The sequence below is a fragment of the Bactrocera neohumeralis genome, chromosome 5, assembly GCF_024586455.1.
Source record: "Bactrocera neohumeralis isolate Rockhampton chromosome 5, APGP_CSIRO_Bneo_wtdbg2-racon-allhic-juicebox.fasta_v2, whole genome shotgun sequence".
Classification (NCBI taxonomy): Eukaryota; Metazoa; Arthropoda; class Insecta; order Diptera; family Tephritidae; genus Bactrocera; species Bactrocera neohumeralis.
In genome coordinates, this window is record NC_065922.1 from 20,573,564 (window position 1) to 20,588,463 (window position 14,900).

Below are 14,900 nucleotides of genomic sequence, written 5' to 3' on the forward strand. Positions count from 1 at the left end.
TATGGGTTGAGTTTTTGGCGAAATGATCACGAATTACGAGGGTAGTATGTGATGGTGCATTATCGTGGTGTAAAAACCAAGAATTGTCTTTCCACAATTCCGGCCTTTTTAAGCGGATAGCGTTACGCAAACGACGCATAACGTTCAAATAATATTCCTTGTTGACTGTTTGACCGGTTGGAAGGAATTCATAATGCACAACACCACGATAATCGAAGAAAACAGTGAACATGACCTTGATTTTTGTGCGACTTTGGCGCGATTTTTTTGGTCTCGGCTCTCTTTTGGAACGATATTCGCTCGATTGATCGGTTGTTTCGGGGTCGTAAGCATAGATCCAAGTCTCATCGCCAGTTATAATGCGTTTCATGACATCCTGGTAGTCGGAAAGCATCGTTTCACACACTTCAACGCGACGCCTTTTTAAAAAAAAATGCAATGTTTTCGGTACCAGTCGAGATTTGACGCAGTTGAGGCCCGAAACATCCTTCAAAATGGTATTGGCTGAGCCTTTCTATATGCCAACTTCATCAGCAAGGTCTCTAATTGTTAATCGACGGTTTTTCAACACCAAATCTTTGATTTGTTTAACGTGAGCTTCGTCGGTTGAAGTTGATGGTCGCCCTGGACGCTCTTCGTCTTCGACACGTTCACGGCCGGCTTGGAACTCACTATACCACTTGTAAACATATTTTTAAGACATAGCCTCATCACCAAAGGCTTTCTGCACCATCCTCAACGTATCCGCAGCAGAAAATTGATTCCGTAAACAAAATTTAATCCAAATTCTTTGCACAACAAATTTCGACATCGCAAAAAACGAAAAACTCACTTTTAGCAGCTCACAAAACGACACGTATCTCACACACTAATGAATATTTTGACATGAAATTTGACATAAATGTGACTGACAGTACTACCAACCTAAAAAAAAAATAATTCTCCAAATCCTTTGACGCGCGTAGTTTAAATTCAAATGTCACCTTATTTTTTGGGCACAATTTAATTTCGCGACACGAGTTCATTACCTTTACAAAGAAGTTCAAGACACCACATGTTCAGATGTACATTAGTGATGTCTTTATTCAACTTCTTCTGAAAATCGCTTGGTGTGATTGCACTGTTAGTGGGAAACTATGTGGGCAGGCATTAGCCTTTCTTGTACCTCTGGAGTTTAATTTGTATACCGTTTTCTTGCCAGGGCTCTACAAACTGGAGATTATGTACTTTGGGAGATTTCACTGGTGTAAATATAATTCTCCGAAGTGAGTCATATAATCTCTCTGTTTTTTCTTTCAAACAGCGCAAAATTATTTAAAAAATTTAACAAGGAATTTGTTGGAGATAAGGCATATTTACTTACGTAAAAACCAAGCTCTAATTATATGTAAGCTGTTGCCCATAACTTAAAGTGAAACTGCTATTTATTTTTGTTTGGTTTAACTAAGTACACAAGCTTCCTGGGAAATATTATATTATTGAGTTAATTGAACTGTATATGGTTAAAGTTTCATGCAACAGAATTATTAGGTAAAGTTAATAGGGTGAAGCTCTCTGATACTACATGGAAACTACCGAGAATTTTCCCTACTAATACTTAAGTTCCGCTAGCAAAGATACATAAGTGCAAAATCCAATAATTGCAGAGCCCTATGCTTAATGGCGATTTGATTATAAATATTCTCAGCTCTAACAATCTATACAATAGCTACCACGTTTAACCATGTTCACCACTTATAAAAATATTTTTAAAAAATTCCAGTAAAATTAGTAAAGACACCAACCTTTGAACGTTTAGGGTCGTTCACTAAGCAATTTCGTTTCATGATAAAAGCTGATCTTATTTAATTTTTTTGCAGCCAACTTCACACTTAACCGATTTACCGTTACATATTTGAACAGCTGACACAAGGCTTGTTTTAAAAAATTCTCTAAATTTTTTGGAATACATTTTCTTTACTGTCCTAACGAAGATGGAAGTTGGAAAAGGGAAATTGCGGCATATTTTACCGTTTTACTATCAAAAAGGTAAAAATGCAGTTTAATTAATTTTTGGATGTGTACGTTAATTGGTTTGCAAAATTTCGTTTCGGAAGTTTCGATCTTGAGGAGACACCACGTTTTGAAAGGCCTTGTTAAGGGGTTATGTCCACTTGTAGTTTTGAAAAAATCGAAAAAAAAGTTTGCGTTCTTTGAATGTATACATATTCGAGAATATTGTCTGCAAATTTCAAAGTATTCCGGTAAATAGTTTCGGAGTAATGAGCATATTTGTAAAGACGTCTCCGAGCGCTTGAAAGTAGGCGCAACCGTAGCCCGGTGTAGCAGCAAAAATTTAAATGCGTTTTTCTCGAAACAATGTTTTCAAAGTCGGTGAGGAATATTTCTGCGAAACAGCTTGACCGATTGACTTGAAAGTTTCACAGGATCTTCTTAGATACTTTTGTCAGGTAATGATCGAAGGAATAAAATTTCTGATAAAAATTTAGATTTTTTAAGTCACTTTAAAGTGTAAATTTTTGTGCAAAAAAAGATTTTTTTGTTGGGAAGATGGCGGCGGATTGTCTCAAATCAAAATTTTGACTATTTCTTTGATTCATTACCTGTATTTATCTATCCTAAAAGTAATCCGATGTTGGTAAAATAAAGTCGTTGATCGATGCAAATGATTGAATAATAACTCAGGAGATTACTCAAGGATTAAATTTTTCTAACGTGACCGTTCAGAAGCACGTGAAACGTCTAGGATTAATTTCGAAGCTTAACATATGGGTTTCCCATGTTTTTAGAGAAGGAAATTTGCTTCGTCCCATTAACGACTATAATTTTCTTATCTTGATCTAAGTATGTATTTTTGATGTACATTGTTACTATATAATTACACGATTAATTCTAAATAGTATTGTCATCAGCTGGTCGAACTGAGTGATGCTCTTAAGGAGTAGAGTGTTCTTCCAGGATAGTGCAGGACCTCTAACAAGTTTGATGACTCGCCAAAAGCTTTTACAGCTTGAATGGAATGTGCTATCACACCCACCATATTCTCCAAACTAGGCACCACCGGACTATTACTGGTTTCGGTCTCTGCAATATTTGTTGGATAGGAGATCCTTCAAATTAGTATTCAATCTCGATCATTGATGGTTCTCCTGTAACAGAACGAACCTAGTTTTGGTAGGGTCTGAACAAAGAATATGGAAGAGAGGACTATTAGAATAGCTACATTTGATAAGATTTGTGAAGAGCTTTGAGGTGTGATTCGTTGTCTAAACTAAGTCAGTTGACCTCATTAGAAGGTCTAAGCGGAGTGGATTAGTGTTCGTTGAAACGATCTTAGAGAGGTTCGAGCTTTGGATAACTGCTTTTCTCGAATAAAATCGGTATTTTTCACTTTATAATTCCATGTATTGCATATTAATTATATATTAACCTAACCTTTATCGACTTATTAAACATAAGAAAACTGGAATTCCATTAAGAATTACACGCTTTTAAACAAATGTGTTAACATCATACTCTTCCGCGACCGAACAAAGGCTAGTGTATGACGGATTTTTGCCAGTCGTGCAATTCGTAGCTGCTACCGAACAACTCTTATAAATTGGGACGCCTATTATATTTGTTGTTGCATAATTACAGGCGAACAAGAATGCTTTATATTGTTGACCCGTTACGTTGTAGGTGGAAGCAGCGCAGCCTAAGCGAATATTACGATCTGCTACCATAACGGTGAAATGTCCGATTTCGCTAAAATACAGAAATTTCATTTAAAAAAAATTACTTAAACTTATTCGAAAATTAAAAAAGTCATACTTACGGGCCTGAATAATTTCTCGGATACGCATTTATATACTCCATTTTGGTGTTATTAATCTCATTATACCACATATCCACAGATTTCAATGACAATTGTGTAGTATTCGGCGTGTTATAGAATGTAATCCACGCCAAATTCTGTCCGGAGTACTCGAAGTCCGCTGTATTGTGACAGGCGTCATGCTTCATCTGACATTGTTTGACATTCAATGCCGCCAGTGTGGCCAATTCGTCGTCCCACTGCATGGTGGCCATGCGACAGGCTGGACTCAGCGCTGTCTTGCCGCCAGCCACGGTGTTACGTTTGGCATTGTGGGAAGCGATGATCGAGTTCTTTTGCGCCTGTGTAAAGCTGACCAAGGCTGGACTTAGGCAAGACGCTGCGAATGCCTAACGATACAAAGAATTGTGTATTAGTCATTGTAGTGCTAGTGTAGCTCTTCCAATTTACCCCACTGTTGTTGCATGCAATGTGCGTGCCGGATCTACAGTAAGACGAATCACAGTAATCCTGAGCGTACACGATTTGTAGCACCGCTATGAAGGATACGAGTAACAGAAATTTCAGCTCCATTGTGAGTTAATATTTTGTGTTTATCTGCTGTGTAATAATTGACTATGATAAGTTTCCGGTACTCCGGCCTTTTTATGGTTTTCGTAACTCATTTCTTAATTACATTAGATAACACTTCAACAACAAATTTTGTTTTGTATTTATTTTGAGCTAAAATAATTAATAAATATTGCAAAAGCTGCGGCCATATAATTAGGAACGTTAGAAAAAAGTTTAATTTACATTTTTTTTTAATTTTTCTTCGTCAGCTGTACCTTTTAAATGTTCGATGGGGTTTCTCAATACATTTTTGGATTACTCTGTACATCATTTATATGTTCAATTAAATACAATATACAGTATATCTGCAAAAAAATACGCTAGTATTTTAATATTTTTATCTAAAAAATGGGTTTTTTTCATATAATGCTCTTTTTAAGGGATTACATGGGTTTTCCTCGGGTAAAAAACTGCATTTCTTCAACAATTGTTTTCTTATACAAAAAATTAAATATTTTATTCGAATTTTTTATTGTTATAAACATACACTATTAACCAAGAAATTCTGAAATTTTTGGAAAAAAATATTTTAAGCTCGGCCATTGCGACGCCATTTCCGGTGACAGGATAACTCCTTACAGGATCACCTAAAGTGAAAAAATACGTGTTTTAGTTAAAACCTTAACTTAGAACTTGGACGAAGGAGAAAAAAGACTGAAATTTTGATTTTTGGCAGACATTTTACAAAAAAAAATGAAAATTTCAGTGAAAATTTCGAGAAATTTTTTTTCAAATAGTTGTAATAGAAAATAAAATCCTTCATCCAAGTCTTTAAGAATTGTATCTCAAAGACCTGTGTAAAATTTCATGAAGATCGGTTGCGTAGTTCTCGAGAAATCTTGCCAACCGACTGCAAACACACAGTTTCGAAAAAAACGCGTTTAAAGTCGGCGCACTTAGCCTAGCTAGCATCGACCGCACAAGTTCTCAAGGCTCTATCTCCGAAACTATTACTCGAACCAACTTGAAAATTTAGGACAATATTTTAAAGGTGTTGAAGAACTTAATAAGACAATAAAAAAATTCGACTTTTTGAAACTCGTAAACCGATGTAACCCCTTAATATGTGAAATACTTACAGCATTGCCAAGCCAATGCGAAACTTTGCTCTTGATATTTTCAACCATGTTTGAATCTTCCAGGAGTAAAAACAGTTTTAGTTTACAGATGGAGTGTCTTCATGTAATCCAGAAGTAGAATTCATCTTTTAGAATTCCGCTGGACACAAATTTCAACTGATTTTGTGATCAATAGTACCTCTTTCAGCATTTCATGAAATGCTTACAGCATTGCCTTGCCAGTGCGAAACTTTGCTCTTGATATTTTATGACTTTACTGCAGTTCTGCATCCTGGTAGATCGTTCCATCGTGTTTTTACCTTCTTTGTCATGCTCCTGTCTATGTCGTCGTTTGTAGACAATGTATGAGTTTACCAATATAACGGGATGCATAGGTTTACGGGATACAAAAAATAAATTTTTTGTTTTATTAACCTACAACACCTCAAGAATATTGTCCCAAATTTTCAAGTTGATCCGAGTAATAGTTTCGGAGATACAGTCTTAAGAAGTTGTGCGCGATCTTCAAACGCGTTTTTATCGAAAGTGTGTTTTTGCAGTCGGTCGGGCAGATTTCTCGAGATCTCCTCAATCGATCTTCATGAAATTATATATGAGGAAACCCATGTAACCCCATAAGTCACGTTTTCGAATGACAGCCATACACAACTCTTGGTAATCTCGTCCACTATCTTATTACTTACGATGCCTTCGCGTGCCCTGGGACCCAATAGAATCTAAGCCGCTTGTTTCTGGCGGTCCTTTCCACAGCTACCCTACTTACCAGGACACCTTTGGTCGATATGCGTAACGAGGTTAAAGCCTTGATTGCTGCTTCGCTGCCCACGTATATGTTAACATTGGAGTTATCTGCTGATGCGTTTCAATATACTGCAGTGGTCCAACGGTTTAAAAAGCTGTTTTATGCCTAACGCCGGGCAGTGTATACTCACCCCAACTTTGTCTTCCGCTATCGAGCCATCCATATATATGTATGTATGTTGAATGTGGTGCTTGCAGTTACCATTCGTATACGTAAACCATCTTCTTCTATGCCTGAGCATTCCTTACCAATTGAAAAGTGGAAGTATATAATCGGTGCTTGACAAACCGCCATTATCCAATGAGCTACTTATGCCTGAAAGTTTTACATGTGAATTTTTCTGCCACCAGTAGTCGTGCCGCGCAGTTTTCGATAATATACAGGGGTGTTGTGGAATCCAAGACATAATGCTTAGCTGTCAGAATTGCAAACCAATTCTGATTTTCAATGGTGTCACAGAATCTGATTGGATTTTCGTCTTTTCGAACATACGCAAAACCAATATTCGAATTAACTTATATTTCAAATCTGTGAGCGACTATCTTCTTGCTTTGTTTCTGATAGCAAAACCGATAAAATTGGTTTCCGTGACACCCGAAACCGATACAAATTTACAAATTCTGTTTCGAATATCAAACCAATAAATCAGAATTCATGACACCTACTTCTTTTTTTGATCGGTTTCAATTCTGATTCCGACAACTATCAGATTCTACAACACCCCTGATAGTGTATTTCGACAATATAATATATTTTATCTATCTAGCTGGCCATAGCTGTTATCGTTTATGTCAAATATAAAAAAAGTAATATTTTGGAAAATATTTGTCTTAGTTCAGCAAATTTGAAGTTTTTATTTATTTGTTATATTTCTTTTGTTTTGTTTTTCTGTGGTCTTTATGAATTCTGGTACTTTATTTTGCCTTTGACGTCGGTTCCACAATACTTTTTTAACACCGTTTGTTTTGTTTCGCTTTTAAATTATCAATTTGTTCCAAAGTCAGTAAACTGAGAGATTTCGCTGGTGTTTTTTGAACAAAAAAGCAGAAATAAACTCAAAAGAAAGATCGTGGTGAATTCATATACTTACTAATGATGAAAGATAATCACCATCCGCCTTTCTTCTACACCCCTTGTATGCTTAAGTACATGTACGTAAACACAGTTATTGTTTTCTATAGTATATAGCTGAAGTTGGCCACAGTTTTTTCTACAAATCTATTTACTAAGGATAGTAACGTCATTCCATGTTTTGGGCTCAAAAAATCGATTTTGTTTTATTTTTCATAAATTACTTTCTTAACTCATCTAAAATGCGGTAGTAAAGGGATTTTTAAAAATTCGAAGCTGTTTTAAAGATACAACAGTTAGAAAAAGAAGCTGTTCGGCTGATGATTAAGGGAACTAGAAACTTTCACGGAACAGGTTTTCTAAACTTTCCTCCATCGTATCTAATAAACGTCTTGGCCCAATGACTTGATTTTAGGGAACACTAAGCACATGTAAACGCATGGAATTATATATGAGCAATAAAAAATTTTCAAAATTGCGTTTTTTAATAGCAAACCCCAAAAAAATCGCAACTTTTTTTTCAAATGTCTATAAAATTTTAATTTTTAAATATATTCATTTGATAATAGTCCATTCCGTGCGTTTAGGCTTACAGATTAAAACGCCGCTTATATGTATTTATTTCGATAAGCCAATCAGCCGGAATCAGAGAGAAGGTGCGAGCCCATTTTTTCGAGGCAGGGCTGTTCAGAGCGCTGTAACTCTTGTTCTACATAATATTTTCAGCTTAAAATTTATATTTATATTGTCAAAATATATGTTAAAGCTCTATCTATTTACTAGTCATAAAAAGTCTAAATATTCTCTAAAAAATATTTCTCTCTGCCAAACAAAATTGAACTGGACCCAAAGAGTCATTGTGTACTTAATTCCAACTTCTTAAGAGGGTATTCAAGTTTAGAAATTCGAAAAAATCGATTTTTTTTTTGCATAATTTTATTGTATAACCCTCCAAGAAAATGTCCCTAAGAAGATTTTTCGAAATTCAAATTATTTTCCGAGTTACAGCTCATTTTGTGACTCCGACTCCGACTGCGCGCGACTAGTTCTCAAACTTTAAACTCGTTTTTCTCATAACAACTTTTCAAGAAACAGTGTGCAAGATATCTCAAGTTCTACTCAACCGATTAACATGAAATTTTACACAGAGCTTTCTTATACATTGTAGTATCGAAATACGAAGATCTTCCGAAAGAAATTAATTTTTTTATTTAAAAAAAATTCCGAACCACAAAAAAACAGAGAAAATACGAAACTTTTTTTCAAACCTCCACCATTTTGTAAAAAAAAAATTTTTTTTTTCAAAAACGTTTCGTAGTGCGATAACTACACTTTTACTCTTCACGGATTTCGCATAAATTTTCATTTTAGGTCACGGAAAGGATTTATATCCTGCACAACAGGACAAGCCATTGTTTCATCAGTCTCTACTTAGCCGAACTGCAGTTTTTTTTAATTTAATTTTTTTTTATATTATTTATGTTTTGTATTCTTGGAATATCAATAAAAAGCATGTAAAAAAATGGATAATCAAAATAATTTTTAATTTTTTTTATCGCGTCAAAAAAATACCTAAAATTCGGGCTTCTAAACCAGAATACCCCCTTAAACGATATCCATAAAATAACTGTTTACTGTTTATTTAAATTTTTTGTTTGCTTGTTTGGCGAGTAACACTTGAACTTGGCTTAACTGAGTGCCGCTTTGAGCTTTCGCATTGTATTATTAAACATAAAAGCGCTATTGAAGACTGGAAAATTACCAGCTTGCGGAAGAGTTTTTTCTTTGCTTTGAAGGGGCTTGATTGTTTGGTTTTGTAGTTATTGTAAATATTAGCATTGTTTTTTTTTAAGAAACACAGAATAGTGCGCAAGTTGAGCAATTACTCTCAGAGATAGAGAGTAAAACAGCCAAAAAGTATAAAAACATAAACCACAAAAATGCTTTTCTCTTTCTCTAACTCGGTCTTTTTTACCTTCTACTGCTGGTTTTATGAGTTAAAGAGCGTTTTACCCCTGAAAAACATTTGAAAAGCTTAACGGTTTAGTCATAAAACTCCTACTAAGCTACAAAAAAAATCATCTGCTTCTGCTCTCCCCGCAAAATTCTCAAATACAAATACAGCATATGCTTCCAATTATATTATATCTATATTTCCATAATTAATAAACTTCGGTTTTCGCACAAAGACTGGGGAAGGCCGTATTTGTACCCTTCTTACAACCAGAAGCCGCCTTTGCACACGTCGTATACATCGCGGCACCGATCATGTTGGTGGTTGCATAATTGCAGGCCAGCAGAAACGCCTTATATGATTGACCCGTCACCGAGTAGGTGCTGACAGCGCAACCCACACGTATGTTCGCTTGCCCAACCATAACCGTAAAATGACCAATGGCGCTGAAGAAACATAAATCAAATGAAAATTAGTCCGAACACAACACCAACTTCTTGCAATACTCACGGTCCACTATAATTGTTCGGGTATTTATTGATGTACGCCTGAGTCGTATACTTGATTTCATTATACCACAAATTGATCAATTTTTGCAACAATTGCGGTACATTCGGCGTGCCATAGTAACTGGACCAAGCCAAATTCTGACCCGAATGCTTGAAGGCCTGAGTATTGTGGCACGCGTCGTGCTTCATTTGGCATTGTTTGACATTCAACGCGGCCAGTGCGGCCAATTCGTCGTTCCACTGCATGGTGCCCATGCGACAGGCCGCCTTCAATTTGGTCTTACCACTCGCCACTGTGTTCCGCTTGGTGTTGTGCAACTTAACGATAAGATTCTTATTCGCCTGCGTTAAGGTTACCATGGCGGCATTGCGGCAGGACGCTGCGAATTTCTTTAAAAAGTTTGAGATATTAACTGAAGATGTTGCATGAAGATTCTGCAGCGCTTAAGCGCAGCTCTCACCCCATTATTGTTGCATGCTATGTGCTTTTTGGCACCACAAAGTGATGTGTTGCAATAATTTACCGCTTCGGCGAATTGTAGCGCTGTCAGTGAAATGACGACGAACACGAGCCTCAATTCCATTGCAATGTTTCAGCAAATAATACCGTTATAATAGTTAAGTTCGTACGCTTCCCAGCAAGCTAAATGACAGACTGTGTATATAATTGAAGGCCACAGTTGTTTTTATCAACTTGTCTTTCATATGTTTAATCGACACGCTGCCAAGTTCACCAAAAGTAAATACTTGCAGATATATTTAGTATTTACCAAGTTCTGCGCATTTTATAAATATTTGTGCTCAAGAAAATATATAATATACTACTCAGATAACAGTGGAATCCCCTAATCGCAACTCATAAATATTTCATATAAAAATTTTCGCCTTTTATATAGCCGTCGAGAGCAGGACAAAATGAAAAAAAATATGACATTAAGAGATATTATTGGTAGTCGAAAAAGTCTTTTCGTATTTTGTCAATAGAAGTTGTTGCAATCGTATATCTCCAATGCTACCAATCACATTATGTCATATCATATAGTGTTGGAAAGGTGAGATTTTAGGCTTCATTTAACCAAAAATAAATTGAATTCGGAGAAGTTTAAAAAAATTTACAGTTGTTCAAAAATGAGTGAAAATAATGAAGATATTCGCTATATTTTGAAATTTTTGTATAAAAAAGGGAAGAATGCCACACGAGCCTCCAATGAAATTTGTGAAGTTCACGGAGACAATGCTGTATCAGTTCATGTAGCACAACAATGATTCGCTCACTTCCGTACTGGAAACTCTAAATTTCGATTTACATTGATGAAAGTTTTACACTGATGGAATAATGTCTCCAGCGGAAAAATGGCAAAAGTGGTCGACCAAAATGGTACATATTTGTTTATTTATTTATTAGTATAAATAAAAAAAAATTAAAGTTTGGTTTGAAATACGAAAAGACTTTTTCGACTACTCAATATTTGCATTTTTTGGTTTAGGAAGCGGTCACTTGAGCTAGTGTCTCCAAACAAAATGAAAGCGTGGAATTTAAAAAATAAGCAAACAAAGTTTTGACTGTGCTTATAAATAGTTTTCCTATAGAAGATGAGGAAGGGACGATGACAAGTCCTTTGGTAGAAGTATTTCATACTATGAAGTTTGCAAAGAAGGATCTAAAAATGCTTTGCATTAGATTTAAATGTTATTGGAAAGAACAGTGGAATTTAAGGTATTGATACAACCCAAAACATCTTTCTTCAACAACAAATTTCATAGACCATTAACCCATTAATGACACTGAGTCATACGTATATTGATCTGAAAAAATAGATTAACCAAAGCAGTCAAAAAACTTAATTGAATCATTCATTCAAATTATCCAGTGGCTGCTGTATATAAATTTATTTTTTATACCGTGAACCGATATACCCTGTACCAGAAACTGTCTGAGACCCTACAAAGTATATATAAATGATCAGAGCGACAAGCTGAAACAATTTAGCCATGTCCATCTGTATATGTACATATGAAGAAGGCTCTCAGTGATCTCTATCTGAAATTTTGCGCATCTCCTTTTCTCCCTAAGAAGCTGTCGGAACCGCCGATATCGAACCACTAGAGCATATATGGGGCATAGAAACTGCAGGATTGAAATCAAGTGCTTGTATGGAATTTTTTTTATTAGATAGTTTTCTTAACGAACTTTGGCATGGGTTATTGTCCAAAGCAACGGTGCAATCTTCGTAGAAATTGATCAGATCGAGTGACTTTGACATATATGCATGTAGCTGCCATACAAACTGGCCGATCAAAGTTTTTGTAAGGACTCTTTTGTATTTTGTGAAGGGTATTATAGCTTCGGCGCAACCGAAATTAACGTTTATTCTTGTTTTCTTACGTGTAAGTATGTATTTAGATGAATAAACATATGTCACACGCGTCGCTTTAAATTTGCGAACTATCGTGTGTTTATTTTGCCATTTGACGTCGACTTCATTCAAATAAAAGAATTTTATACTTATTTTGCAAAATTCTAATTCTAAATATAAGGTTTAATATTTTACCAAAAACGTCGGCTTTTCTAAAGTTTTTTCTCATATTTTTGTCGTTATTAACAAATTTATTTAAAATTAAATGAGGAATTCTGTGTAAATTGTTTATGTGCGGCATATATGGATATATTAGTTTAGCTATACGATCAATGTCATAGATTAGAGAGTTTAGATTATGGTGTTCCCAAAAGTAGTCTAGTTAGGATGGAAACCCTTCAATCATGACTTTTGATAAATGCTGCTTTAAATTACTACCAGAATTATTTATTCCCACGATAGTCAGCTCTGCGTAACCGAAACGTATCTTGACCAAGGGCTTTGAACTTGACTGCATTTGTGAAAATTATATAATAAATTCTCAATAAAGTAAATTAACCTCAAAGGAAATTCTTCAAGAAGTATTCACTAAAACATGCCGCAATCTAAAGATCTCATTATTAGTAACTCTTTGTAGAGATCAAACAAAAAATGGTGAGCCGAATACAGTGCGCCCAACTCCATTTGAAATACCTATAGGGTACATTTCTTCTTTCACAAAATAACATTATAGATTACAAAAAATCACTCAACTTCTTTAAAACTACCATTCCCAGTTTGTAAATGTACCGATATTCATACACAAAATCACAGCGCACCATGATTTAGTCACTCACACATTCGACCCTTTTTGTACAAGTATTTTATTTGAACTCACATGGTCTATACAAATTTATTGAGATCGTATGTTTCACTTGTGGAGCAAAGATTTGGAAAATCAGGGTTTTTACCGGTTTCACATTCAACTGCTGGTTCCGAACATGATTTGTAAATGCGGAAATTTACAACATTCGTCGTTGCATAGTTACAAGTTAATAGGAAACCGTCGAAATCATCGCCTTCCTGTCTGTAGATGATCGAAGCGCAGCCAACACGAATATTCCTATCGATCACCATAACGGTGAACTGACCAATAGCGCTAAACAAAATAACTGAGTAATCATTCTACAAACTTACCGATTGTTTGCGATGTATAGTATAATACTTACTCGCCGCCGTAATGACGTGGATATTTATTGATAAATGCCTGATCGGTGTCCATAATTTCATTAAACCACAAATCAATTGCACGCTTCGACATGATTGTAACATTCGGGTCTCCATAGAAATTCATCCATGCTATATTTTGACCCGAATGCCGAAAGGTGTCGGTGTTGCGACAACTGTCGTCCTCGATTTCGCAACGTTTCACGTTAAACGCCGCCATAGAGGCCAACTCGTCGTCCCACTCCATGGTGGCCATGCGACAAGCTGGCTTCAACATTGTGTTACCACCGGCCACAGTGTTCCGTTTTTCATTGTGCATATTGACTAAAGTTTCCTTTTCCGCGGGTGTTAGTTCTACCATTCTCGGATTTATGCAACTTGAAGAGAATTGCTAAAAAGTAACGGACATAAGCTGTTGGACCGTTCTCGAGTTTCGGGTTCTTTATTAGTTTATGATCTTACCCCATCATTGTCACAGGCAATATTCGTTCCATGAGGACATAAATCGGGGTTACAGTAGTCTGTGCTGTGCGCCGAGTCCAAAAAGGTCAGCAGAGAAACCAAAAGTGTAAACGTCAACTGCATTTCAACTGATCTGATATTCGAATGGGAAATGATTTGCGAAAGACGTGACTTATATTGCTACCGTTATCTAATAGTTATAATATGTAAATATATATATACCGATGTTAGACTAAACTTCTGAATTAGGGTGGATCGTTTAATAGTATTCTATTACAAAGAGCGTAAACGAAAAGTTGAGTTGCGTTGCATCTGCTCTTTGATGCATAGAAAAATATAAAGATTTTTTCTTCTTCTTCTTAGTCTGCAGAATTTCAAAAGCAACTCAGACAATAGAGCACAGCCATCTGGTCTTGACTCTTACTACTTAGAAAGTTAGAGTAAGATCGAGCGAGAAAGAGAATACGTCGCATGTCGTTGAAGGGTTTTTATAAGCTTGACTTGTGGTCAGCTTCACTAAAGTTCTGCAACTCTGCTTCGCTCAGTATTTTGGAACTGGTGAACTTTTTTGGGTTAAGCTTCTGCAAATTTTTGAAAAAGTTGAGTTTACTGTTATTTTAAAAAGATATAAGTTTTCATTTTTCTACTTCTGTGATTCGAAGCCACAACTCACCGAGTTCGTAGAACTCAGTAATAATTATATTATAGATGTCACGATTTCATGCAGAGGTAATTGCTAATATTTCTGATAATATATTTGTTTATGCTATGTCACAAATTACTATAACCGGAAAGGTATAATGTAAAGCGTGATCTATATTTCGAAATTTCACTCTTTTTAAATAAACAATAACCTCTTCTACGATTATGGTTTAATGTGGAAAAATTATTCCCAATTTCTTTGGGATCATCAAGCTTTTTTAGACTCTTCAATCTTCATGTAGCTGGAGAAATCCATTAAATAAAACAAAATCGGTTTGGGAAATTTTTTATTCCTGTTAAAGTAAATTGAATGTCATTATGTATGGAAC

At 35.6% G+C, this 14,900-nt stretch overlaps 3 protein-coding genes across 3 annotated transcripts; all 3 read right to left on the reverse strand.

Annotated features, from left to right (window-relative positions):
• Positions 1-3,383: 3,383 nt before the first annotated feature.
• LOC126758704 (antigen 5 like allergen Cul n 1-like) lies at positions 3,384-4,423 on the reverse strand. The gene is made up of 3 exons (XM_050473063.1): positions 4,268-4,423; positions 3,818-4,206; positions 3,384-3,747 (listed from the first exon to the last, which is right to left on the reverse strand). The coding sequence occupies exons 1-3, from the start codon at positions 4,388-4,390 to the stop codon at positions 3,492-3,494; spliced, it is 768 nt and encodes a 255-aa protein (XP_050329020.1). The 5' UTR covers positions 4,391-4,423; the 3' UTR covers positions 3,384-3,491.
• A 5,120-nt stretch (positions 4,424-9,543) lies between these two features.
• Positions 9,544-10,428, reverse strand: LOC126758705 (antigen 5 like allergen Cul n 1-like). The gene is made up of 3 exons (XM_050473064.1): positions 10,306-10,428; positions 9,846-10,234; positions 9,544-9,781 (listed from the first exon to the last, which is right to left on the reverse strand). The coding sequence occupies exons 1-3, from the start codon at positions 10,426-10,428 to the stop codon at positions 9,544-9,546; spliced, it is 750 nt and encodes a 249-aa protein (XP_050329021.1).
• Positions 10,429-13,046: 2,618 nt separating this feature from the next.
• LOC126759584 (antigen 5 like allergen Cul n 1-like) lies at positions 13,047-13,999 on the reverse strand. The gene is made up of 3 exons (XM_050474455.1): positions 13,870-13,999; positions 13,410-13,798; positions 13,047-13,339 (listed from the first exon to the last, which is right to left on the reverse strand). The coding sequence occupies exons 1-3, from the start codon at positions 13,990-13,992 to the stop codon at positions 13,084-13,086; spliced, it is 768 nt and encodes a 255-aa protein (XP_050330412.1). The 5' UTR covers positions 13,993-13,999; the 3' UTR covers positions 13,047-13,083.
• Positions 14,000-14,900: the final 901 nt, after the last annotated feature.

What these genes read in the sequence shown, in the direction of transcription:
- LOC126758704 (XM_050473063.1), bottom strand. Translation starts at nt 4,390, where the DNA reads ATGGAGCTGAAATTTCTGTTACTCGTATCCTTCATAGCGGTGCTACAA. An exon ending in TTGCATGCAACAACAGTGGG is followed by an intron (nt 4,207 to 4,267) that starts GTAAATTGGAAG and finishes TTGTATCGTTAG; the next exon opens with GCATTCGCAGCGTCTTGCCT. An exon ending in CCGAGAAATTATTCAGGCCC is followed by an intron (nt 3,748 to 3,817) that starts GTAAGTATGACT and finishes TCTGTATTTTAG; the next exon opens with CGAAATCGGACATTTCACCG.
- LOC126758705 (XM_050473064.1), bottom strand. Translation starts at nt 10,428, where the DNA reads ATGGAATTGAGGCTCGTGTTCGTCGTCATTTCACTGACAGCGCTACAA. An exon ending in TAGCATGCAACAATAATGGG is followed by an intron (nt 10,235 to 10,305) that starts GTGAGAGCTGCG and finishes AACTTTTTAAAG; the next exon opens with AAATTCGCAGCGTCCTGCCG. An exon ending in CCGAACAATTATAGTGGACC is followed by an intron (nt 9,782 to 9,845) that starts GTGAGTATTGCA and finishes ATGTTTCTTCAG; the next exon opens with CGCCATTGGTCATTTTACGG.
- LOC126759584 (XM_050474455.1), bottom strand. Translation starts at nt 13,992, where the DNA reads ATGCAGTTGACGTTTACACTTTTGGTTTCTCTGCTGACCTTTTTGGAC. An exon ending in TTGCCTGTGACAATGATGGG is followed by an intron (nt 13,799 to 13,869) that starts GTAAGATCATAA and finishes GTTACTTTTTAG; the next exon opens with CAATTCTCTTCAAGTTGCAT. An exon ending in CCACGTCATTACGGCGGCGA is followed by an intron (nt 13,340 to 13,409) that starts GTAAGTATTATA and finishes TATTTTGTTTAG; the next exon opens with CGCTATTGGTCAGTTCACCG.